Source organism: Tachysurus vachellii, chromosome 24 (genome assembly GCF_030014155.1).
Source record: "Tachysurus vachellii isolate PV-2020 chromosome 24, HZAU_Pvac_v1, whole genome shotgun sequence".
In the NCBI taxonomy this organism is placed as follows: domain Eukaryota; kingdom Metazoa; phylum Chordata; class Actinopteri; order Siluriformes; family Bagridae; genus Tachysurus; species Tachysurus vachellii.
In genome coordinates, this window is record NC_083483.1 from 1,077,102 (window position 1) to 1,102,455 (window position 25,354).

The 25,354-nt window shown below is 42.4% G+C and overlaps 1 protein-coding gene across 3 annotated transcripts in view; it reads left to right on the forward strand.

The window, feature by feature from the left end:
* Window positions 1–23,836, forward strand: part of si:dkeyp-9d4.3 (caskin-1) — a 33,812-nt gene extending 9,976 nt beyond the window's left edge. For 2 of the 3 annotated variants that reach the window (XM_060860270.1, XM_060860269.1), the window contains 20 exons: window positions 1,207–1,304; window positions 1,416–1,561; window positions 2,030–2,125; window positions 2,203–2,324; window positions 8,098–8,206; window positions 8,560–8,668; window positions 9,019–9,113; window positions 9,549–9,663; window positions 14,290–14,529; window positions 15,637–15,738; window positions 16,944–17,125; window positions 17,229–17,298; window positions 17,413–17,522; window positions 17,625–17,735; window positions 18,488–18,589; window positions 18,691–18,829; window positions 18,942–19,699; window positions 19,846–20,428; window positions 21,066–21,807; window positions 21,963–23,836. In XM_060860270.1, coding sequence (XP_060716253.1) covers window positions 1,207–1,304; window positions 1,416–1,561; window positions 2,030–2,125; window positions 2,203–2,324; window positions 8,098–8,206; window positions 8,560–8,668; window positions 9,019–9,113; window positions 9,549–9,663; window positions 14,290–14,529; window positions 15,637–15,738; window positions 16,944–17,125; window positions 17,229–17,298; window positions 17,413–17,522; window positions 17,625–17,735; window positions 18,488–18,589; window positions 18,691–18,829; window positions 18,942–19,699; window positions 19,846–20,428; window positions 21,066–21,807; window positions 21,963–22,059 — 4,126 coding nt within the window. In that variant the 3' untranslated portion in view covers window positions 22,060–23,836. The remainder of the gene's footprint in view (window positions 1–1,206; window positions 1,305–1,415; window positions 1,562–2,029; window positions 2,126–2,202; window positions 2,325–8,097; window positions 8,207–8,559; window positions 8,669–9,018; window positions 9,114–9,548; window positions 9,664–14,289; window positions 14,530–15,636; window positions 15,739–16,943; window positions 17,126–17,228; window positions 17,299–17,412; window positions 17,523–17,624; window positions 17,736–18,487; window positions 18,590–18,690; window positions 18,830–18,941; window positions 19,700–19,845; window positions 20,429–21,065; window positions 21,808–21,962) is intronic. The other variant, XM_060860271.1, reaches the window with a different exon arrangement.
* The last annotated feature ends 1,518 nt before the right edge of the window (window positions 23,837–25,354 follow it).

Consider the following 25,354-nt stretch of genomic DNA (forward strand, 5'->3'; position numbering starts at 1 on the left):
TATCAAAATTATATATTCAAATAGAAAGACTGATTTTTCAGGAATAGCAAATAAATAAATAAATAAATAAATAAATAGGGGCACGGTGGCTTAGTGGTTAGCACGTTCGCCTCACACCTCCAGGGTTGGGGGTACGATTCCCGCCTCTGCCTTGTGTGTGTGGAGTTTGCATGTTCTCCCCGTGCCTCGGGGGTTTCCTCCGGGTACTCTGGTTTCCTCCCCGGTCCAAAGACATGCATGGTAGGTTGATTGGCATCTCTGGAAAATTGTCCGTAGTGTGTGATTGCGTGAGTGAATGAGAGTGTGTGTGTGTGCCCTGCGATGGGTTGGCACTCCGTCCAGGGTGTATCCTGCCTTGATGCCTGATGACGCCTGAGATAGGCACAGGCTCCCCGTGACCCGAGGTAGTTTGGATAAGTGGTAGAAGATGAGTGAATGAATGAATGAATAAATAAATAAATAAAGACATCATCTGTTTTCCTCTGACATCATGCTTGAGTTATGTTTATACATTTTTTCTGTTACAAAGACATTTTAATAAACAGAATAAAAGTCTCTGAACAGATCTGCGTGTCTGAGCTTGTAGCTGAACTCGTCATTAGCGGTTCGTGAGGTGAGATAATGAAGAGGTCAGCACTTGAAGGCTGATGTGCAAATTACCTAGAGATCTGGACGTGCACAGGAAGTGATGCGGAAACTCTCGCTTTCAAACCAATACTGAAGGAAACATTTTAAATTTTATGTTATAAATCATTAAAAAAGTTAGAGAGCAATGGATGGTGTAAAAAAGACCAGCTAGTCTTCAACAACAGTAATTCCAGGTGTGAGGTATATATTAATGCACCAGGTCTATATTAGACAATGAGGACTACTAAAGTTTTCTGTAAGGATTAAGAGAAAGAGTCTCCAGCATTTACATTAAACATTTGCCTTAAACAGATAACAAGTGTGTGTGGATTGGAGACTGTGCTGTTTTAACCTCAGGAGGTAACAGTAAATTTTCTTACATAATAATTGGTTAACAAGCTAAAGAATGGATGAAGGATGTATTGTTTGTGTGTGTGCAGTTCTTACAAATGGAAGTAGGTCAGAGTGTGGTGCTCAGATTGTCAGTTTGAGGAACAGAGAAGAAGAACAAACAAAAGTCATGTGTGTGTAAAAGATTGTATTTGTTTAATAACAAAATTATGTGTGTGTGTATTGCAGGTTCTCGGCCCTTCACCATGCGGCTTTGAACGGTAACGTGGAGCTGATAGCTCTGCTGCTGGAGTCACAAGCTGTCGTTGATATCAAAGATCAGAAAGGTGAAAGTGACATTCTTACACACACACACACACACACACACACACACACACACACACAGAACATGTTCACTTCCCTATTCTTAACATTGGTGACCTCTCCTTCATGGTCAGGGATGCGACCGCTGCACTATGCTGCCTGGCAGGGAAAATGTGAGCCAATGAAAATGCTGCTGAAGGCGGGATCATCAGTCAACAGCCAATCGGATGAAGGACAGATTCCGCTTCATCTCTCATCCCAACATGGCCATTACAATGGAGTGAGTTTTCAGGAATGCAAATATGTTATATATGTTATTATTTAAAATAACATGAGTCTGAACACCAATAACTTTCCTCCTGTAAATATATTCTAACTTTGAAACTGTTCATTTATCGGTTCTGCTGTTTTATAAGCTGCTGAACAATGAGTATGAAAGCCACTTTTAAAACCATATAAATTCTACTCCTTCAGCAATATTTGTAATATTTCAGTAATCTAGACTACTATTAGGTTTGCCATCTTCTTATTCAGATATATTTGGGATTATTTCATTTAAACTCATCTCTTGCTTTAAAACTTTCCCCCATATTATGTTCGAAAGAATCAGAAAGAACATAAAACCCAACTTCCTTCTTCTGTCCCACTTGACAACCTGACAGATGTAAATATTGACTGGGGTACAAAACTGGTGACCAAAAGCATGTTTACATCATTTACCTGCATGTTAATGATGTTTTCCTTGTAGAGTGAGATGCTGTTGCAGCATCAGTCCAACCCCTGCATCAGAGACCATGCTGGAAAAACACCTCTGGACCTGGCCTGTGAATTTGGGCGTGTCTCGGTTAGTTTCTCTTAATTAACCCTGACTCTGAGGTCATCTTAGGTGAGCTGAAAGTTTTCTCTGTGTGTGTGTTGTAGGTGGTGCAGCTCCTCCTGAACAGCAACATGTGTGCCACTATGTTGGAGCCGAAGCCGTCGGATCCCAACGGCATCAGCCCTCTTCACCTGGCCGCCAAAAACGGACACATCGACATCATCAAGTGAGATCCGAGCACTAAATACCTGGACAGCTGTGAAGGCAGATGCACCTGACTAACATGGTCACTGGCTAACAGACCTAATCATGTTATCCCGAGATAATGACACCACGAGGGACTGAGTGAATTTAAAATTAAAACTGGCGTGAAAGAATGGACAGATGTTAGGGGTTTAGTAAGGACAAAAGGGTTAATGACAAGCCTTTTTAGTCTTTCTAAAAACACTTGATTTTAAGAGGTCAGAATAAATAATTTTTTTTTCCTGAATAGTTTGTTTTCTGTCAACTAAATGATATAAAGCTGAATTCTAGTTACGTCTACCACAGTCCTCAAATCTGATTGGTCAGATGGTGTTTTTTTATTTTGATATTCATGTGCTACCGTTTCTATAGTAACAGTGAAGCCTAATATCCTAAAACAACAACTTGTATAATTTGTTGACATTTAGCATTTTTTTGAAGAAGTCTCCAGTTTCTCAATGTAAAAAAAATCCAGTATTTTATTTGTCTTATTAACTTAAAGAGAGCGAGAGGAAAACAGAAAACTGTAGTGTTTTATAGTGAGAATGTAAGTCAGAACAGGAATTAACAGGTGCATTATAAACTAACAGGAGCATTATAGCATTATAAATGTATCTATAAAGGGATAAAAACCTGTATTTTTAATTGAAAGCAAAAACATAAAATCCACATCTGTGTACTTGATTATATTCTTATGTACAATATACATTGAAGAGTCTGTTGGTTTTAAATTTTTATTAAATGGTAATAGACCCAAGTAAACAATTAAAAAATCCACAGCAGCTTTAATAAAATCGCTGTATAAAGGAGGTGGAAGTCCACAGGTTTTTAAATCCACTTCCTACAAAGATGGGAGGTCAGATTTTCTTTATTAAATGTAGAGGAATCGTAAGAAACGAATAAAGAATGAAATCTTAAAGCAGTCAGAGCCAGGCAGAGTCACTAGACTATATAAAGAGGCCACAGTTACAAATGAAGGCCTTCTATAAATAGGATGTTGGCTAATTAGTGGTTCGTACAAGATAGCACTCTAAATAAATCATAAACACGCTCAGCAGTAACAGGCAAGGGCAGAGAAACTCATACTTCAAATCTCAAAGCAGAAGCCCCTGGACAGGGCAGTTCTAAAAGCTTTGATTATGCTGAAATATCACACAAGCATACATTAATCCATCAGCAGTAAAAGAAAAAAAAAGAGACTTATCAAAAATCTTAAATGCTGTAAACCCAGGACTAATCACAAAACATGTTAGCTCTCTGGACAGGTGTTCACCTCAGTACATTGTTGCCAGGTGTATGATTACTTGATAATTACTCTTTCAACAAAAAAAGCACATACATATTTGAACCTAGAATCTTTTGGTTTCTTACCTATTGTACAGTTTTTTGTACTTTTCCTCTTCACCAGTTCTAGTGAGTGTGTACAAAATACAGACCTGGCAACCCTGATATCTTACTCTGTCTTACAGAGCTACTCTCTGTAGCTCAAATGTGTTTTTGTACCTTATATACACTATATAATATATTGAAGAACACCTATGCTATTGTAAGAACAGCAAACACCTTGGGATGCCGATGCTGTGGTGTGTTCCTCCTCCTCTATGCTGACTTTACTCCTCAAATTCATGAAGTTTTTGAGTATCTCGCGGGAGGACGCAACATGACGGTTCAAATCATACAGCTCCATCAGGGTGAGGTTACACACGTTAGCTGCTCAAAATTGAAATGAGGATGAAATGAGGCTGCACTTAAAGCCATGTTCAGAGAAGGGCTCAACCGAAACTAGCTTGTCATTATGAGAGCCTCTCAATCACCCAGTACATGCTAGCCATCTGACTGGATAATCTGATCCAGAATCACCCACCTCGGTCCCAACTGCTGCCTGAGTTCCCCTCCATTGAGTCTCCTGAACCCATGCTGATTGGGCGAAAACGGGTATCGCCGTAAGAACTCCAGAGCCATCTTCACCTCCAACTCTACTTCTCTTGCGGGCGTGCCGGCCACATGCAACGTGCATAGAGAAGAATGCTGCCTGCAGTGCCAAGGTGAGCTCAAACTCCTTTAAACTTAACCTACAAATGCCTGCCCTCATTCGCTATAGTAATTCTGTCCGTCATGTCTCAGCTCTCTTAGATTTAGGATCTGCCGTCAAACTGATCCACCACCAGCTTGTGGAGGAATTTCAACTCCCCTTAATGCCCAGTTCCCCTGAGAATTACAGCAGTGGACTGTCAACACATCGGTAAAGGCCTTATTACTCACCAAAAGCCTCCCATCACCCTACAGATTGGACTTTTTCACACAGAAAACATTGTCCTATTCGTCACATCATTTCTTGCCAACCAGGTCATTCTAAGATTTGCTCTACACTCCAATGCCATGCAACTTCTGCTGAGAGCCCCACCACTAACCTCATGATTACCATTCAAACAGAATACCATGACCTGAAGGAAGTATTCAGTGAGTACCGCGCCACCCAATTACCCCCTCATCATTCCCAGGAGTGCGCCATTGATCTGCTCTGGAACACTATGCCCCCAAGGGACGAATTTACCCCCTGTCTAAACCAGAGACCAAAGTCATGGAGGACTACAAGAGGAAGCCCTTGCAGTAGGCTTTATCAGGCCGTGGCAGGATTCTTCTTTGAAGAAAAGAAAGGGGGACACCATATTGATTATTGAGGGCTGAAAACCATAACAATCTGTACCCCTAACCTTAGGTCCTCATGCCCTGGAACAGCTCAGGGAGGCACTGATCTTTACCAAACTGGGCTTAAGGAGTGTGTACCACCTGGTACGCATAAGGGAGGGAGATGGATGGAAAACAGCTTTCTCGATCACCGGGGGCACTATGAGTATTTTGTAATGCCGTATAGCCTGACAAACTCACCAGCCGTCACAGAGATCCTAAGAGACTTCCTGAACATGATGAATGATGAAATCCTTATCTACTCACCTACCCAGGAGGTCCAAATCACTCAGGTACGGCAAGTTTTGCAACGGCTCCCACAACATCAGTTGTTTGTAAAAGAGGGGAAATGCAAATTCCAACTAACCCCAGTCTCGTTTCTGGGATACATAATTAACGGCGGGGGTGGGGGGTGGGGGATGGTCCTGAGCAAAGTAAGCACAGTCACAGCCCCACCCTAACCAGTGTCAAAGAGCACCAAAGGTTCCTTGGTTTTGAAAACTTTTATTTACAGCAGATTCATCAGGAATTACAGCTCTGTCACTGCCCCCTTGACAGCACTGCTACGGGGGAAACCACAAAAACTGCACTGGTCAGAAACAGCCCAAAATGCCTTTAACAACCTCAAGCACAGGTACACTACAGCCCCCATCCTAAAGTACCCAGACTCTTGTCTACCATTCATTGTGGAAGTAGAAGTATCATGTAATGGAATAGGGGCCATGCTCTCCCAACTTCAGGAAACTAACCATGGCTGAGGCCACCTACAACATGGGTAACAGAAAGCTGCTATCTATCAAGGAAGTGGTGGAGGAGTGGAGACACTGGCTGGAGTGTGTACTTTTTAAGTTCTAACAGACCACACAAATTTGGAATAAATCAGGAACAGCAAATGCCTAAACCCTTTTTAAGCCAGATGAGAACTGTTCTTCACACAATTCCAATTCACGGTCACATACTGGACTGGTGCCAAGAACAGCAAAGCATCACGAACGATGCACCAACCCCCAGAACCAAAACCGATCCTACCCATCCCCTGATCATTGCACCCATACAATAGGATCTCATGGAAGAAATAAGGCAGGAGCAACAAAACAAACCAGCCGAATGTCCACCCAGATTACAATATGTACCCACAGGCCTTAGGCAATGAACCATGGAATGGGTCCACACCTCTCAGAGTTCAGGACACCCAGGTATCCAGTGGATGACACAGCTGATCCACAAAGCCTTCTGGTGGCCGCGAACCACCAACAAGAAATTTGTTGAAGCATGCCCAACCTACACCGAGGTCCAACCTGCTCTTCTTGCTAACTTCCTGCATGGCACCTTGAACCACTACTGATACCTCAATGCCACAGGTCTCATATCACCATGGACTTTGTCACAGACCTCCCGAGCATACAGGGCTTTATTACCATCCTCATGGCTGTAAATCGATTCTCTAAAGCATGCAAGCTGATCCCACTAGGAAATTTACCCACCGCCATGGAAACCACCAAGTCACTATTTGAGCAGTAGTTCCGTAACTATGGCATCCCAGAGGACATTGTCTCAGACAGAGGTGCAGAGTCCTCATCACAGGTCAGGCCTTTTGCAAAAAGTTGTTGAATTAATGTCAGCCTATCCTCCCACCGCATATCCAACGGGCAAGTCAAACGGCTAAACCAAGACCTAAGAAGGTACCTACATAGGTATTGTAGCCAACAACAAAGTCAATGGGGCGAGTTCCTCCCATGGGCATACACCCAAAACTCTCTCAAACGCACCGCCACAGCCCTCACCCCATTCCAATGCTTTCTAGGATACCAACCACATGTACGCTTACAGAGAACAATCCATTGTCAGCAGCCTCAGACTAATCAGAGGAGGCATCTGCCCACAATACCAACCAGGCCAGCTAGTCTGGCTGTCAACAAAGCGCCTGAAAATGAAATGTCACAAGCTCAAACCAAGATACATAGGCTCTTCAAAGTACAGAGACAAATCCACCCAGTAACTTACTGCTTACAGCTCTTACCTGAATACCATATATCACCCTCATTCTACACCTCACTCCTAAAGCCAGCCCGATAGGGGAACTCCGACATCACAGAACCTCCATCACCACCACCGCCCATCGAACTGGATGGAGCGCAAGCTTACTTGATTAAATGTATCATCAACTCCTGAAGATGGGGATGTGGTAGCTCAGTGGTTAAGGTGTTGGACTACTGATCGGAAGGTCATGGGTTCGAACCCCCGGTCCACCAAGCTGCCACTGCTGGGCCCCTGAGCAAGGCCCTTAACCCTCAGTTGCTCAGTTGTAAGCAACTCTTGATAAGGGTGTCTGCTAAATGCCGTAAATGTAAGATACAGGGACCGACTATAGAACCTGTTGGACTGAAAGTGATAAAGCCCAGATGAACAGTCTTGGGCTATGCCAAGAACATAATGGACCCGTCCCTGATCATAAACATTTGACCAGCTACACCCAGACCGTTTAGCCCCAAGCCCTCGGGGACGTCCTAAGAAGAGGACACCAGAAGGTTCCCCTGGAGGAGGGATTTTGTAAGAACACCCTTTGCCAGTCCCTCAGAGGGAGCCCTAACCAGCCCTAACCAGGGTTGTGGAGGTTACTTTGTTTTGACTTCCAGGTGCTCTAGCATAAATGGTTATAGCATTTGCTTATAAAAGGTTGAAAGCTTTGTCTGTTTTCCACATTCACGAGTTTGCCCGTAGTTTTGGATTGTTTGCTTGGATTTACTTCATTAAATCTGTGTCCTTTTTCGCATATAGATTCCTTCGACTCATCATTACATATAACAGCTGATGTAACATACAGAGCATTTTAAAGATAAAAAAATCTTGCATCAAACAGATGCACAATCATTTACCTTTTTGTTACAAACAAGCAAATCATTAAAAACTCACTGTTTGATGAGGAGTATTTTTAGAATTGTTAAAATTTCTCTTGAAAAATTCTTTGTTTTAATTCCAATAGCCTCAGGCACAAATGCACTCGTAGACTCGCTGTGTGTGCAGTAGATATGGGAACCCTGAGCTGTGTGTGTGTGTGTGTGTTCCAGGTTGCTAATCCAAGCTGGCATAGACATAAACCGGCAGACAAAATCTGGCACAGCATTGCACGAGGCTGCGCTCTGCGGGAAAACCGATGCCGTTCGTCTCCTTCTAGACGTGAGTACACACATTTGGTGAATGTGTGTGTTTTATAAATGTATAAACATTTGTATGTTATGCAGAAAAAAGTCTTAGATATTAAATGAAGCTTTAAATTACAGTATATTTAGTATACACTATATGCCTAAAAATGGTAAGTTGGAGTAAATTAAATACACAAAATAAAAAGAATGAAAACTTCAATAATTATTTATAAGAATGAAATGAATAAGATTAACAGGAAAAACTATGTTTGTTTATTCGGTGTTTAAAATATGTAACATACTGACTTAAATATTCAATAAAAACTTTTATAAAACTATTATAATAAACAATTTATGATGATGATGATTTTTTAAAATTTGTTTCAGAGTGGCATTAGTGCAAGTGTGAGGAACACATACTGCCAGACAGCACTGGACATCGTAAACCAGTTCACCACGACACAAGCAAGCCGAGAGATTAAACAGATGCTGAGAGGTATGGAGAGACTGCTTGAGACTGCATGCAAAACAGCATGTAAACAGTTTGATGGATATATATTGGAAGAGTGTTTATATGATGTAGATCTGTGCAGTCCATACAGTTGATGTGTGTGCTATGGTGCTAAATGGTGCACACCGTTAAACCTTGCCACAGATGGACAACTGAAGAACCTGTATATTCTATGAGTGTACAATATATGAGAACACTAAATAAAAAACTATTATTGTTTATATGTACATAAATATAATACACAGGGGTAAAATCAGACATCATCATATACAAACAGACAAATAAATGATGTTTGTCTACAAAAGTTTGTAAAGTATGTATGTCTGTACATGCAGATGCCTCTGCAGCCATGCAGGTGAGAGCGCTTAAAGACTACTGCAACAACTATGACCTGACAAGCCTGAACATCAAAGCAGGCGACATCATCACGGTAATTACCCAGAGTACAACACTTTTCAAGCGGAAAAAACGCAGACTAAAAGCTGACTGAAAATGGCTTGTTATTATGCAAGAAAAGTTTCTGAGCGGACTTAACAGTGTATACTGCCATCTGGTGGATTTACTCTACTTGGTTTCATTAAAAAAATAAGAAAAAATAAGGACACGAGATAAAAACAATACACGTTAAAAAAACTAATATGATCATTTATGAATATATGAGAAGAGGAGAACTGGAATAAATCTAAAAGATTATGTTGCTAATGTTGCTAATTGCTAACATATCCTAGTTCACATTATAACATTAATCACTAGGTTAATCTTACTAAAATTCCTTCCACACTCATTATCCAACAGTTTAGAGAATAGCACTTGGCATGTTTGCATCTTCACTTAGTGAAGCATGTTGTTTGCATTTTATTCTCAGGTCCTGGAACAGCACTCTGATGGGCGATGGAAAGGCTGTATCCATGACAACCGCACAGGAAATGACCGTGTTGGCTACTTCCCCTCCAACATGGTGGAGGTCATCAAGAGGGCAGGTGTGCCACAGTGTAATCACATGACCATGAGATCATGTGACCTACGCTGCTGTTCTAGTTCAAACTAACTCATCCATGTGATACACGCAACCTCTCGGTGCTGTATAGGTGTGTGTTTGTGTGCGTGTGTGTGTGTAAAAGAGAGGAAGAGCTGCCTATGTGTGTCCAACACATAGTTTAAGCTGATAATAATAACAAAACAAACACTAAAGATTTATTGAAAAAAAAAAAATTAAAAAAACATCATGTTTTGGAATCTGGGTGTGGGAAGATACAGCAGAGCTTTTTGCGTGTATGTGTATATGTGTGTGTGTATGTGTACTGTATATGTGTGTGTGTGTGTATGTGTGTGTGTGTGCACTCACCACCTTTGAGCGTGCAGCACTTCGTGCAGTGATTTTAATTAGAATGGTCAGCCACACAGGAGGAGAGAGAGAGAAATCAAATGATGATGAAGAGTGAAAAGATGAGTCCATTTCTATCCAGCCGTGTCTTCATTTCCATTCTCCTTTTTCCTCCCACACATGTCATCATTACATCTAGAAATACACATCACAATGCATGCAGACACACAATTGCTGTTAAGTAGAAGGATAAATTAATTTAGTGTGCTTTTACAGGTATTAGTCCATTTGCATTGTGGGAGTTAGAGTAAGATTCATACTTTTGGTTTGTTTGGCTCTTTTGGCTTGCTGACACTGCACGAAAGAAAAAACAAAAAGAGTTAGCTGAGGATAAAGGATAAATGGTCATAAATATAGCATCAAATAAATCTTTTTCAAGCAGTTGAAATGTTCAAAATAACCCTATGGAGAACATAGATTTGCAAATCTAACCCTAACCCTAACCCAGAACAATTGTGCAGTATTACAGCTATGTCCTTTCCCTCAGCAGCTCTCATCTAGAAAAACTAATGCTGAAACCTAAAACCCAAAATACACGCCATATTTGGTTCAATACCCGGTGACAGGAGTCGAACTGCTCTGAGTGAATTGTACTCAGAACTAGATTGAAACCACCTGAAGATGAGTGGGAGGGGACACGGTGGCTTAGTGGTTAGCACGTTCGCCTCACACCTTCAGGGTTGGGGGTTCGATTCCCGCCTGTGGAGTTTGCATGTTCTCCCAGTTGCTCCGGGGGTTTCCTCCGGGTACTCCGGTTTCCTCCCCTGGTCCAAAGACATGCATGGTAGGTTGATTGGCATCTCTGGAAAAAATTGCCCGTAGTGTGTGATTGCATGAGTGAATGAGAGTGTGTGTGTGCCCTGTGATGGGTTGGCACTCCGGTCCAGGGTGTATCCTGCCTTGATGCCCGATGACACCTGAGATGTGTGAATGAATGAATGAATGAATGAATGAAGATGAGTGGAGTGGTGTGATTGGGAAGAAAGGCTTCCAGGATCTGAATGATTATTAGACCTCTATGTAGGCCAATGATCATTTATAACAAACATGTTATTAAACACATGCTTGCTTACAGATTTACCTAATAGCAAAGGACTTTGAGCAAAAGTCAGTTATCTGATTTGTAATTGCCTCTTCAGATTTAAAGCCATAATTTTGGACATATGTGCAAAGGAAGGGGCAGATCAGTCAACTAATCACCAATTAATGGTGAGTTGGAGTAAACCTACAGGCCAGATTTATCTGTTAGACTTACAAGTTGTTCATAAAAGCAAAATGACCTCTCCAGTATACCAAGAGTCAACTGCAAGAAGCTGAATGGTGATTGGTACCTGTCTTGGCAGTAACCTTTGGACATGCTGGTGAGGGAAGAAATCAAGCTGAAAGAGGACGCTTTCTAAGTCATACTCACAGAGGGCTCTTGTGATTCAAGACCAGAAGGGCTGCTGCTCTAGGTGCTTAGATAGCTTGGGCATAGAAAGAGTTTGTAGATGCTGTGAAAGCACGAGCTATGCTAAGTAATTAACATGAGCCTGAAGTCTCTGGTGTTTTGGAGTACATCTCTGTGATTAAGGTTAGTATTGTGGTTGGTGCCAATCAATGCATATTGGTTAGAATGGATGAATTAAAGGCACTGGACAAAAGTGTTGTGTTGATAGCATGCCTCTTTATTGGTACACAGAGATATGGGGCAGTGTTGTTTGCAGCTCCTGCAACCAGTTGCCTTTCACTGCTGACAGCTGAAGCTGCTGACGTGAAAATCCTTATGCCCAATTTTGTAGCCATGGTTCTTTTCCAGAAACAACTGGGATGGTCCCTTCAGAGGCTAAAGTCCTTGCCTTGGTATATGAGTTTAAGTATGTTGGGCTCTTACTCACAAGTGATGTGATAATAGAGTATGATATTCAGTCACAATTAGGTTCTTCTTCAGGAGTTTGAAAATATGGAAGCACCATGTAATAAATAAGCTGATTCTTATAATTCCAAGGTTAACAAGGATTCAATCAGTTTAGCTCATGATAGAGCTGTATCAGGCACATGGATGGAAATGCTGGAGATGGGGACCTTGTGGTAAACCTAGGACTCAATGGAGAGATTATATCATACACTTGGTTTGTGAACATCTGGGGATGCAAAGACTAGACTCTTTCTCAGCCTGCTGCTATTGAGACCCCCATCAGGAAATGAGAAAGAATATTAAAGAATGAATTATATGCAGTTGTTTTGAAACCGACATGTCTTCCACTGAGGAAGTAGAGGCCGAGGGCTCAGTTGTGGACTCGTCGATCCCACAAGCTGAGGTCACTGAGGTAGTTGAGAAGCTCCTCGGTGGCAAGGCACTGGGGGTGGATGAGATCCGCCCTGAGTACCTCAAGTCTCTGGATGTTGTGGGGCTGTCTTGGTTGACATGCCTCTGCAACATCGCGTGGCGGCTGGGGGCAGTGCCTCTGGACTGGCAGACTCGGGTGGTCCCTCTGTTTGTGTTCCAACTACAGGGGGATCACACTCCTCAGCCTCCCTGGAATGGTCTATGCCAGGGTACTGGAGAGGAGAATTTGGCTGATAGTCGAACCTCGGATTCAGGAGGAACAATGTGGTATTCGTCCCGGTCGTGGAACACTGGACCATCTCTATACCCTTGCCAGGTTGCTGGAGGGTTCATGGGAGTTTGCCCAACCAGTCCACATGTGCTTTGTGGATCTGGAGAAGGCATTCGACTGTGTCCCTAGTGGTGATCTGTGGGGGGGTGCTCTGGGAGTATGGGGTCTGGGGCCCTCTGCTAAGGGCTGTCCGGTCCCTATATGACCGGAGCAGGAGTTTTGGTACGCATTGCCAGCAGTAAGTCAGACTTGTTCCCGGTACATGTTGGACTCCAGCAGGGCTGCCCTTTGTCACCGGTCCTGTTCATTATTTGGATATATATATATGGACAGGATATATATGGACAGGATTTCTAGGCACAGTCGGGGGCTGGAGGGAGACCACAGGATTTCGTCTCTGCTTTTTGCAGATGATGTTGTCCTGTTGGCTTCATCAAATCAGTACCTTCAGCATGCACTGGGACGGTTTGCAGCCGAGTGTGAAGCGGCGGGGATGAGAATCAGCACCTCCAAGTCCGAGGCCATGGTTCTTAGCCAGAAATGGGTGGCTTGTCCCCTTCTGGTTGGTGGAGAGCTCCTGCCTCAAGTGGAGGAGTTTAAGTATCTTGGTTCACAAGTGACGGAAGGATGGAGCGGGAGATCGACAGGCAGATCGGTGTATCCTCTGCAGTGATGCGGCCGATATACCGGTCTGTTGTGGTGAAGAAAGAGCTGAGCTGCAAGGTGAAGCTCTCTATTTACCAATCGATCTACGTTCCTACCCTCACCTATGCTCATGAGCTTTGGGTCATGACCAAAAGGACAAGATCCCGGATACAGGCGGCTGAAATGAGCTTCTTCCGTAGGGTGGCTGGGCGCTCCCTTAGAGATAGGGTGAGGAGCTTGGTCACTCGGGAGGAGCTCAGAGTGGAGCTGCTGGTCCTCCACATTGAGAGGAGTCAGCTGAGGTGGCTCGGGCATCTGTTCCGGATGCCTCCTGGACACCTCCCTGGGGAGGTGTTCCGGGCATGTCCAACCGGGAGGAGGCCCCGTGGAAGACCTAGGACACGCTGGAGGGACTATGTCTCTTGGCTGGCCTGGGAACGCCTCAGTATTCCCCCGGAAGAGCTGGAGGAAGTGTCTGGGGAGAGGGAAGTCTGGCTGTCCCTGCTCAGACTGCTGGCCCCGCGACCCGGCCCCGGATTAGCGGTAGAAGATGGATAGATGGATGGATGGGATGGATGGATGGATGGATGTTTTGAAACCAAAAGTATCACTTTTGCTCTGTTTGGTATTGAAATGGACAAATAGTTGTAAAAGTTGAATTTCCAGATTTTTCACTGTACATACATGACCCTATGAGGCATGCAATGCTACAGATCTTTATAGTTAATTGTTGTGAGTCTTTTACATGGTATGGTGTCATTGTATTGTAACAGTACACACACAAACATTTTGATTTTGATTTCCTCCTTGCATGCTATTCAAAAAGCTCTTAATACTTTGTTAGGATCTATAATGTGTTGTGCCTAGAGCTAGCTGTTTTTTTCTTGAACATGTTTTATTTTGTGTTTCCTTCCCGTGTCGTGTTGTGTCGTGTCGTGTTCTGGTGTCATTTGTGTTATTATTTCCGTCGTGCCCAGGACCCTCTACTCAGCAGTATCTTAAGATACACATCCGTCCGCCAGCAATTGGCTCAGTTGCCATGGTGAACGGTGACTCCCACATTCTCTCTCTTCCCCTGACCTCTCTGCCCCCTCCTCCCTCCCTGATCTCTTCCCATCAGCCCCTGTTCACCTCATTCGGGTATAACACACCCACCTGCAGCTCATTTGTGTTCGAACCACCCTTCTCCCGCTCAGAGGGGCCGAAAAGAGAGAAAGGTACAAACACACACATGAGTGCGCACACACACACATACACACACATGAGTGCGCGCACACTCACACACACACACAGTATACACATTTGAATTAATGAATTAGTTAAATGTTTTTTGGCCACTCATCCTCAAATATGAGATCATTTGCATAATATGCAAACCCCACATTTTTGGAGTATTTTGACAGAATTTGTATCAGAATACTCAGCAGATTGAGAAGTTTAGACTTCTTTAAACAACATGGTCACAACTTGCCAATCAACCCTTTTTGGGTGGAGCTTAAAATAGTCAATTATCTGTTAATTGCGATTGTACAGGTTAAAAGATTTCTTTGTGTAATTGTTTCTCAGTTTGGTAATTAAGAATGAAACTAGAATCGGAATGAAAACACTGGAAAACCTCCATCTACCCCATGACAGGCAAGAGTTCGAGGTGTGACTAATTTCTGGGCCTGAAAAATGGAAATGGGTTTGTTTATAACGACTTATTTAAAATGTCTTTTAAACCTTTAAATTTCTAGTGTGTAAGATCACACACAATAAATCATGTTAGATACATCTTAGGTAGACTGTATATAGCTAAACCGTATAGAGTGCTTCTGAGGTTTAAAACACATAGCACATGCTGGATTAGATGCGTTTGCTAATGTGATTCACAGTCACTTCTAAAAGGCAGATTCTCCTGCCAAGATCTGTTTTTCATGAATTTCATGAATCAGCAAACAGTTTCCTAGAGAAGACCACAACATTTCTTACCAAGCCTGTTGACCAAAGGCATATCTGGTTTAGATGAAACAGCGTTTCGACTATGTTACCAATTCATCTGGTATTACTTGATAATAATGAAGAAAATGGTATGCAAATACAGGACAATTCAAATACACTTGTCAAACAGACAGATGGATTTGTTTCAGGTTCAGACGTGTATTTTTTAAGAATATATATATCAAATAAGCACATTTTTATATTACTTTACTAATCATTTTTAAACTATAGAGTTGTATTTTGCTCTTTGGGTCCACTAACACCCTGCTTTCTGTTTGTATATAATTTATGGCAGTGGAATACTGACATGTGTAGAAATCTGTGTGTATGTGTTTGTGTTTCAGGTTCCCGTGGTTCTGTGTCCAGTCCCCATGGCTCCCCAACTTTAAGTGTGCAGCAAAGCAGTTCCAGTGAAGATATCTGGGTCCTGAGGAAGCCTTTAGCAGGTATTAAAGATTTTACACACATGAAAGTGAAGTGACGTGACATACAGCTAAGTATGGTGACCCATACACAGAATTCTTTCTCTGCATCCGGAGCAGTGGGCAGCCATTTATGTTTGTGTTTCGGTGCCTTGCTCAAGGGCACCTCAGTCGTGGCTGGCCCGAGACTCGAACCCACAACCTTAGGGTTAGGAGTCAGACTCTCTAATCATTAGGCCACGACTTCCCGCACACACTTTTAGATTACATATACACTGATCAATCATAAGACCTCTGAAGATATGCTGTGGTATCTGGCACCAAGACATTAGCAAAAGATCCTGTAGATCCAAGTCTTGTAAGATGTAAGGTGGAGCCTCCATAGATTAGACTTGTTTGTTCAGCAGATGTTCGTTCAGATTGAGGTCTGGAGAATTTGGAGGCCAAGTCAGCACCTTGATCAGCATCATGATCCTTAAACCATTCTTGCAGTGTAGCAGGACACATTATTAGGGAATACCGTTGCAATAAAGGCGTGTTCTAGGTATGCAATGTTTAGGTAGGTGTCCCACAGTGCATCCTGGCAACTGGCTGTCCACATGATGAAAATGACCTAATCACTTTCTTCTGGTTCTCCATGGTCCAGGTCAGATGCTCTCATGCTTATTGTATGCACTTTTAGCAGTGGACAGGAGTCCACTCTGTCTGCATGAGCACTCTGAATGGTCTGCACATAGAACTGACTGTTCAGTTGTTGCCTTATATACACACCTTGACAGGTGCTGTTATACCAGGATAATCAATGTTATTCACTTAACCTGTCAATGGTTTTAATATTATGGCTGATCAGAGTATATGTACACGTACTGAGATAGGCACAGGCTCCCCGTGACCTGAGGTAGTTCGGATAAAAGTGGTAGAAAATGAATGAATGAATGAGTTAGTTGGGTTATGCACGTTTTTTTTTAGCACATCATTCAGCATCATGCAATTTTTTTTGGTGCTGTTAAATGTAATGCAATGAAAAATAAATATAAAAATTAAACATGAGAAAAGACTTGTGTTAACTAGCATAATTATAATAATTGCTGCACGTGCTTAGTTTTAAAATAAAGAATTTCAGATGAAACACCTCATACACAAGCAAACTACTCAGAATGCAAAACGGTGTACTACCTTTGTTTTTTTTTTAAATCTTACATTTTACTTGTTCGCAATTTGTTCATTAGGTGCTGGCAGCACAGGGAGTCTGAGCGGTGGCCGCACTTCAGTCAGTGGTACTGTGGAAAATGCCAATGCTCATCTCGCAAGCTCCCCTGTCCCCATCCCAACCACTCCAACACATTCCCCAGGGATCAACACACATGGCGTAAATGTGCCTGGGCTACACGCACAAGCCGAGGGGATAAAGGTGCGACAAACAGGCTGCAAATCCTTTAGAAAAAAATCTACACAGAAATAATGTTTCTAGAATTAAAAGGTTGATTTTGCATTTGTGTGTTTGTGTGTTGTAGTTGCTGGCCACAGTATTGTCTCAGTCTGCCAAAGCGAAAGAACATCTTCTGGAGCAGGACCCCAGTGCAGGTAACCCATAGTCAGGCCCAAACCATTACGCATAATTGTTTTTATTCATCAAATATGCAAGTTTGTAAAAAATCTTCTTGGGTTGTAGTAATAACATTTTGGTGTGTACTGCAGCTTCTTCACAACTTACCCAGAGTGTACCTGGCGGTCCACGTCCAGAAAAGAAAAAAACATTTGTTGATCCTTTACTACAGAGGAAAGATAGTGCTGCAACAGAAAGCAAGGCAAGTGACTGTCTATGTCTAAAATGATGAGCACAATGAATCAAATGCATTCACTTAAAAAAAATAAGCATATAACGAACAATCAAATTGTTTGTGTCGTAGAGCTCGGAGGCCGTGGCTGAATGGCTTACTAGTGCTCAGCTACAGTTTTACACAACAAACTTTCTTACAGCCGGATACGACCTTCAGACCATCAGTAGGATGACGCCAGAAGTACTTACTCATAAACTTTCTCTGCATAAGTACATATAAACAAACTTTGCTCATGAATTCTGAGTATGTCTATGGCCAGTAGTAGCTCAAGAGGTTAAGGCTCTGAGTTGAAACCCCAGCATTGCCAAGCTGCCTCTGTTGGGGCCTTGAGCGGGGGGGATGTGGTAGCCTAGTGGTTAAGGTGTTGGGCTACCAATCGGAAGGTTGTGAGTTCAATTCCTACATCCACCAAGCTGTCTCTGCTGGGCCCCTGAGCATGGCCCTTAACCCTCAATTGCTCAGTTGTATAAAAATGTAAGTCGCTCTGGATAAGGGCATCTGCTTTGGGATGTGGTAGCTCAGTGGTTAAGGTGTTCAACTACTGATCGGAAGGTCATTGGTTCGAATCCCAGGTCCACCAAGTTGCCACTGCAGGGCCCCTGAGCAAGGCCCTTAACCCTCAATTGCTCAGGTGTATAAACTGAAATAAAAAAAATGTGTCACTCTGGATAAGAGTGTCTGCTAAATGCTGTAAATGTAAATGTTGAGCACGGCCCTTTTCCCTTTCTGTTCCGGGGTGCTGTATCATAGCTCACCCTGTTCTCTGACCCCAACCTCAAAAGTTGGGATATATGAAGAAAGAATATAATTGTGATGTAATGTAGATGTGACAAAAAAAGGCTTCTTCTATTATCACAGAAACCTGTATAGTGTTAATGGTAAAAATCTGATTAATTATACAGAAATCTTGTCTCATTTTATTTGAATTTTAGGATCTGACAGCAATTGGTGTGACAAAACCTGGACACAGGAAAAAGATGCTCTCTCAGATCACCAAACTGAGCATTCCTGAATGGATACCTAAAGAGAAACCAGTAAGACCTTTAGCAACATGTTATTGAATGTTTTATATTTTATGTCAATCATTGTGGAGACAGGAAGAATTCATGGATTCCTTATTTTTATGTTCCTGAAGACGAACTTAGCAGAGTGGTTGTCCCAGATTGGACTTAGTCAGTACTATCAGACTCTTGTCCAGAATGGCTACGACAACATGGACTTTGTCAGTGACATTACCCTGGAGGACTTGCAGGAGATTGGCATCACCAAGCTGGGTACTGAAGAGTCTAAATGCATAGATATAAAATTGGAGTACTCCTTTAATATATTTAACCATATTAATTGTGTAACAACAAAATATGTCTTATGAACTCCTTTACACTGCAGGACATCAGAAGAAGTTAATGTTGGCTGTTAACTGTCTGGGAGACCCTCTGAAAGAGGAGGACACTTGTGTTAAGGGAATGCAGTCAGATGAAAAAACAACTTTGAAACACCAAGCTGCTCCAGAATCCACCCCTGCACCAAGGACACGAAGAGGAGTGGAAGTACGTGGCTCTCCACGGCTCACCTCCCAGGGGCATGGTAAACAGCGAGCAAATGCTCTGCCTCCTCTAAAAAAGCCTGCTTTGTGCAACAGTCCAGCCCACACACCACCACATACACCCACTAAAGTCAAAAGTTCCTCCTCTCACTCAAATTCTCAAGCATGCCCAGTCCCATTGCTCTGCCTTCCCCATGAAAGCACAGCTGAGGAAGATGAAGATGGCACACCTCCTTTACCTAGACGGAAAGATCCACCCTTCCCTGAAAACTATACAGCGTCCTCCCTGGATGTTGGAGGGGTAAACCGTAGCCAGTCCTTCGCAACAACACGACCCCGCAGGAAGACACGCCCCCCTACACCACCAAAACGCTCTTGCTCCTCCATCTCCACGGGGAACCTGCTGACTGAGGGTGGGGTTAACCGAGGCAAGCCTTGTGATTCGTTTCTCAGCGTGACATACAGAGAACGGCGCCGTAGCGACTGTGGACCTGCATCTGAATCAGGGGTTTTAGGTGGAAGCGTTCGAGACATTGCTGCCATGCTAGAAATGTCCACATTAGGTGGCAGGATCAAAAGTGGTAGCAGGAATTACTTACAGGTAACATCGTTTTTATGAATTCAAACAACATTTTCATCCTGTTATATTTCTTTCGGTTTCTGTTAACATGTGCTTTATATTAAATAAGTAAGTTACATTTTTGCAAATGCAAAATTTTAAATTTATGTATTTGACCTGTTCTCCAGGAAAGCCCGGACATTCTCAGACGAAACCGTGACACTCTGAGTTCAGAGGAAGAGATCCAGAGTCGACGTCGCACAATCAGTGGCCCCTTAACTGATTATGAGAACCCCATTGCACAGCAAGATGGCATCCAACAAGTTACTAAATCTCTGCCAACTACTGATGAAACAGAGGAAAAACTCCCTGTGAGGCCAACTCCAGAGCCCCGCCCCCGCTCTATGCTGACACAAGAAGAATGGTCACGTGTAGATGCCACGGCGACCTTGAGGAGGCCCCGTACACCACACGACTTGGGCAGTGAGAGGTTCGGGCTCACTGAGACCAGCACTGTGAGACGACGGCCAAAGCTTATAGTGCCATCTCAGTCGGGTGATTTAGCTGCAAATGCACCAGATGCTGCTATTCATGTAAGACCTGTATCAGAGGTGGAAAATGTGTATCGGGATAGTGAAATGAGTGACGATTTCAGGCGAGTGTTGAAGCCTCCAGTTTCCCCCAAACCAGCCCTGGGCCTCAGGAAGCTTGAGCCTCCCACTCCAACCAGGAGAGTTCCACTTACAGGACCAGAGAACCAACACAGCACAGGTATTGCTAAATTAACATGAATAATCATTTTTGAAAAATTGTTAAACTGGTCTAAAGCACATGCTGAAAGTGACCAAATTCTGTCATAGTGAATTTGTTCACTCCTAGACTTTAACATTGGGCCATCCTTAAAAATATTTTGGTTTGCAGTAACAGTAAAAAAAAAAAGGGTCGGTAGGTAGGTCTATATTTTTCTGTAAAAAAAGTACAAATTTGGTAATGGTGATTACGTATGTATGACTTTAAACAAATTAGCATATTGTGACGTCACTGACTGGGTCTTCAACCCGTGCCTTCGGGCGCATCATTGCAAACCTTATTTTGATGCTGGGCACAGTTTTTCCAGAACTTCGTGCCAAGTTAAAGTGGTGTCGAGCTGTTTTAATGACTTTTTTAGATGTATTATGGCGCCCGGACCCATATGATTTTGATCGGTGACCGCAAACATTTTGTTTACTGCAGCCGCAGCCATCATTACCAAGCGCGAACCGTTGACTCTGACAGTGAATGAGAGTATGAGAGTACTCGGGTTACGGCAAACAAGAATATCTTTAAGGATGGCCTTATTTATTATTCTTTTAAATTAGATAATTTATCGTACCTGTATTGACCTAAAATCTTCTTTCTGCCACTGCAGTGGAAGTCAAAAAGGTTCCACCACCTGTTTCTCCAAAGCCAAGTCCTCCTCCAACACTTCCAAAACCAATCAAAATGAAGCCCCTGCCAACACACACAGTTACCCCACCCAGTGAGCTAAACACACACCCACTCCCCCCGACTGTTCCCTCTGAGCAAGAGGATCATGCCATACTCAGTCCATCAACTCCGACCCCAAAACCAGCAGAATCACATACTTTGTCCCCACAACTGTTGACATCTCCTGCTCAGAGCCCACAAACTCCACAAACTCCCTCTACCCCCGGGAGTGGATCTGCCCCAGTCAAACCTCCAAGATCTTCCGCGGCAGGGCTGTCAGTGGACATTCCCTGTCCTTTTGAGGCAGAGCCGCAAAAGGTGGAAAAACACAGTGAGGATGATGAGTGGAAAAGGCAGAGGAAGGAAGTAGCAGTGGTTACGGGGAAAGAGATTGCCTCTATTGAGGTCACAAGGGTCACAGAGGGGTCAGGGCAGGTGCTGATGAGGCGCAGAAAAGCCGGTGTGGCCAGACAGATGCAAATTGAGGGAGAAATTGAAAGCACTACTGAAGATAGTGGTGCAACTGCAGAGGAAATTCCACAGGGGGCACCAAATGCCAGAGGATCGGATGAACTCAGACTTCATTTGGAAGAAGAAAGAAACCAGCTAAGGCTGGATGAGACCAGCGCTTCCTTAGCTGCGGCACTGGAGGTCGTAGAGGAAAGGATCATGACTGAAGACAAGTATTTTTATTCATCTTTTAAATTTAAATATTTGTTGCTACTAAATAATAAGGTTTTTAAAATAAAAATACATAGATATATTGAAGACTTTTCCAGCATTGTACTGTATTTGTCTGAGAAATCGCACCTTCTTGCTTTTCTCTCTTGTATTCCAGTTCCACAATGGAGAATAAAAGCACAGTCAACATTCTTGATGACATTGGAAGCATGTTTGATGACCTTGCGGACCAGTTGGATGCCATGCTGGATTAAAAAAAAAAGCACAAAATAAATCATAGACAAAATAAGCACAGCATATTCTTCATCCAAGCGCCAGATCTATTTAAAGCCACGCTTTAATGATCAAGCTAACACAAGGGGAATTACAATAAACAATACGATAAACACAGACTAGATTTTATCAAAGAGAATTGTGGACCTTCTGAAGGGCAGAGATCTCGGGTTTAAAAATGTGAAATCATTGAACATCCACGTTTGGTAAAGGTTTTGGATCCAGGATGGATGGACCGCTCTCATGCTGCTTCCAGAGATAAGCACAATTAAATGCTAACAAACTATTTAAACATTGTTAAGGTCAAGAAATGCTAGCAATGTGTCAGAGTGTATGTGTGTTTCTGTGTGTACTATGTTTGGGCTTTTCTTCATTGGCAATCAACGTTTGTGTATTCATTTTTCAAAAACAATTGGAATCACTATTTTTGTGCTTTAATGTGAAGTCGGCTATGAGGTTTAGCGAAAAACGCAGATGTCAAAGGGGAACACGGGAAAAGAAAAACAACATGTTAAAGAATAGGCTAAAGATTGAATTTCGCTAGCTAGCTAAAAAAAAACACGAGGAAAAGCCATTTAATGGGTTCCATATTTCAAAGCAAAAAAAAAACAAAAAAAAACAGATGTTGTGATCCTTCTCTTGTCACTGTAGTTGTTTGTGTGTGAATGTGTTTAATTGTGTAGTTTCTGCATAGAAAAAAATCCCAATTTTCAGCAGATAAAGCCGTGTAAATTATAATTTGTCGTTCATAGATGCTGCGTGGCGTAGTGTAAATGTGACATAGATTACAGAGTAGAATTTGGAATGCAACAGGCACCGCTTCAATCCCAGTTAATGTGAACAAGCATTTTGGGCCGTATTCAGAGTGCCCGAGTCCTGCAGGGTAAGTTAATCATAATCAGAATTGAGTTCTGCACCAGTTTTAGTCAGTTTTCTCAGTGTGAACCATTCAGATGATTCAAATCACCTGCCTGTATTTCATGACTCTAAAGTTGCCAGATTTCCTTGAGTAGAGCGCCTGAGACAGCTTTTTTCAGCATCAACGGCATCTAGACCACTACTTTTAAACCATAAAAATGAACCACACTTCACACTCATCATTTAAGAGCTTATAGACTAGCACCTGGTCCAGCACAACCGACTGCTCCCAACACTTAATAATTTGCACAATTTAACAAGTCCTGAGAGCCGATGACAGAAATAAATCTTAACCTGTGTTTTAGCCAAACTCTGTTCCATGTGTAACTCTTACGTAACTTCTGAATAGCACGTGATTCTGCAGTTATGAGCGAGTTCAATATTAAATCTACGTTTAACTCTGAATACAGTCCTCTGTGTGTTTGTGTGGGAAAGAGCTTAGGAGGTGTGTGTGTGTGTGTGCGTGTGTGTGCATGTGGGCAGGGCTTTGGATATGGGTTTGTTGAAGATGAAAAATGAGATGATGTAAGTTTTTTGTTTTGCATATGCATTGGCCCATTGGAGAGAGCTTGCAGTCAAAATAATAGTGGCCAAACGTCCATAATTAAGTATTTATGTTACATAATTACAGAGCAATATTTCTATCAACTCTCCATGTTGGTAATTTTAGTTTTATGACAATCCTTTATCATGTTTGAATAATTAATTTTAATGAAGTTAAAGGTGGACATAAGAAAGTTAAACCTTATATCCTGTATAAAAAAAAGTCTATGTACTATTCAAGTTATTTTGTGTACATGCTCAACTGGTTAATGTGTTTGACCCTCTGGTGAAATGATCCTTGGAGACCTCTTCCATGTAAAGCATATTGAGAGTATGTGGAAGTCTGATAAATAAACTTTATGAATTATGAACATCTGCTCTTTTATTTGTACATTTTACTTAAGCACTTTTTTGCTTGGTCCTTTATCCTGTTCGCAATCCTGCACACAACTCATTCATAGCTAGTGGCAATTTAGAGAAGCCAGTTCAGCTGCTGAGAACAAGCTAGAAAACACAGTGAAAACAAAAACAGACTCTTCACACTTGATCAGATAGAAACTGTTTCTACTTCATGATTACATTTCAGGAATAAATTGAAATTAGATTTGCAGTTCTAGTTACATAATCAAAATATTCTACAAGTAGCTGCAACTGTACTGGAGGGCACAGTTTAAAAATAAATATAGTATTGCTCATCTTTAGATGATGACTGGACTTTTTCTTTACAGTTCTAATCCTACAGAATAAGAAGCTGGGATGGTGAAAGTTTTTTTGTTTTATACTTAGTGATGTGATGAGTTTACAGTGTGGGGATAACTGTGGAATTCATCCCCAAGATGTCATGAACGTTCTAATGGGTCATGTGCCAGAAAATTATGTGTTAAGAAAATAATCATATTTAATCAAACAGATATAAAAAAAACATGATGTTGTTTTTAAATAAATTTAAAATCAGCAAATTGCTGAGGAATAAAACACTCTGTCTGTGCTGTAATAGGAAGATAATCTGTGGTATTCCTTATATATTACAATTTATTGTATACTGTATCTATGCTTCCAGTTTAATCCCATGTCTCCTCTGACTGCTGGAGATCCAGGCTACATCTGTAACCCTGCTCTGAATGATAAAGCTCACGCTCTGGTCTCCATCCTGAATGCAAAATTTTTACCTTTTCTCAGCACTGAAACTGTGAGGAAACTGAACACTGTCAGTGTTATGAGAGCCATGAGGGCTCCCTCTGCTGGCCTGCAGAGGATTTGCTGCACTTTATCATCAGGACTCCATTTCCCACAATCCATTGCACCACCAACTCAGCACACCTGTTTCCTGTTCGTAATCACCTGGTCTATTTAAGCCCACTCAGAACTCTCTGATGGCGCGAAGTATTGTCAGCCTTGTCTGCATTCTGAGTGTATTATTGGTTCCGTCTATTGCCTTGTTTTGACCCTGCTTGTTTGTTGTGTTTATGAATGTTTGCTACCTGCCCTGACCTACGCCTGGATTATTGACCACTGTGTGAGTGTGTGTGTCACTGTGGTGCTGGTCATTTGCACCAAACCTCACAAGTTCCCCTGAAAGCAGAAACAGAGCTCTGTGACGCTGTGGATTTACAGGAAGACTGATGAGAGTAGAGGACAAACTGAAGAGCGCTCACCACAAGGAGAAAATAAAGTGACAGCTCAGGTTCTGTGTGTTCAACTGTTTACCATGATCAGTCAGACAGAGCGAGAGAGACAGACAGAGAGAAATTACATAACTTTCCTATGTATGGTTCTATGGGCTGCCATTGACTTCAATGGCGGAAGAGGAATAAT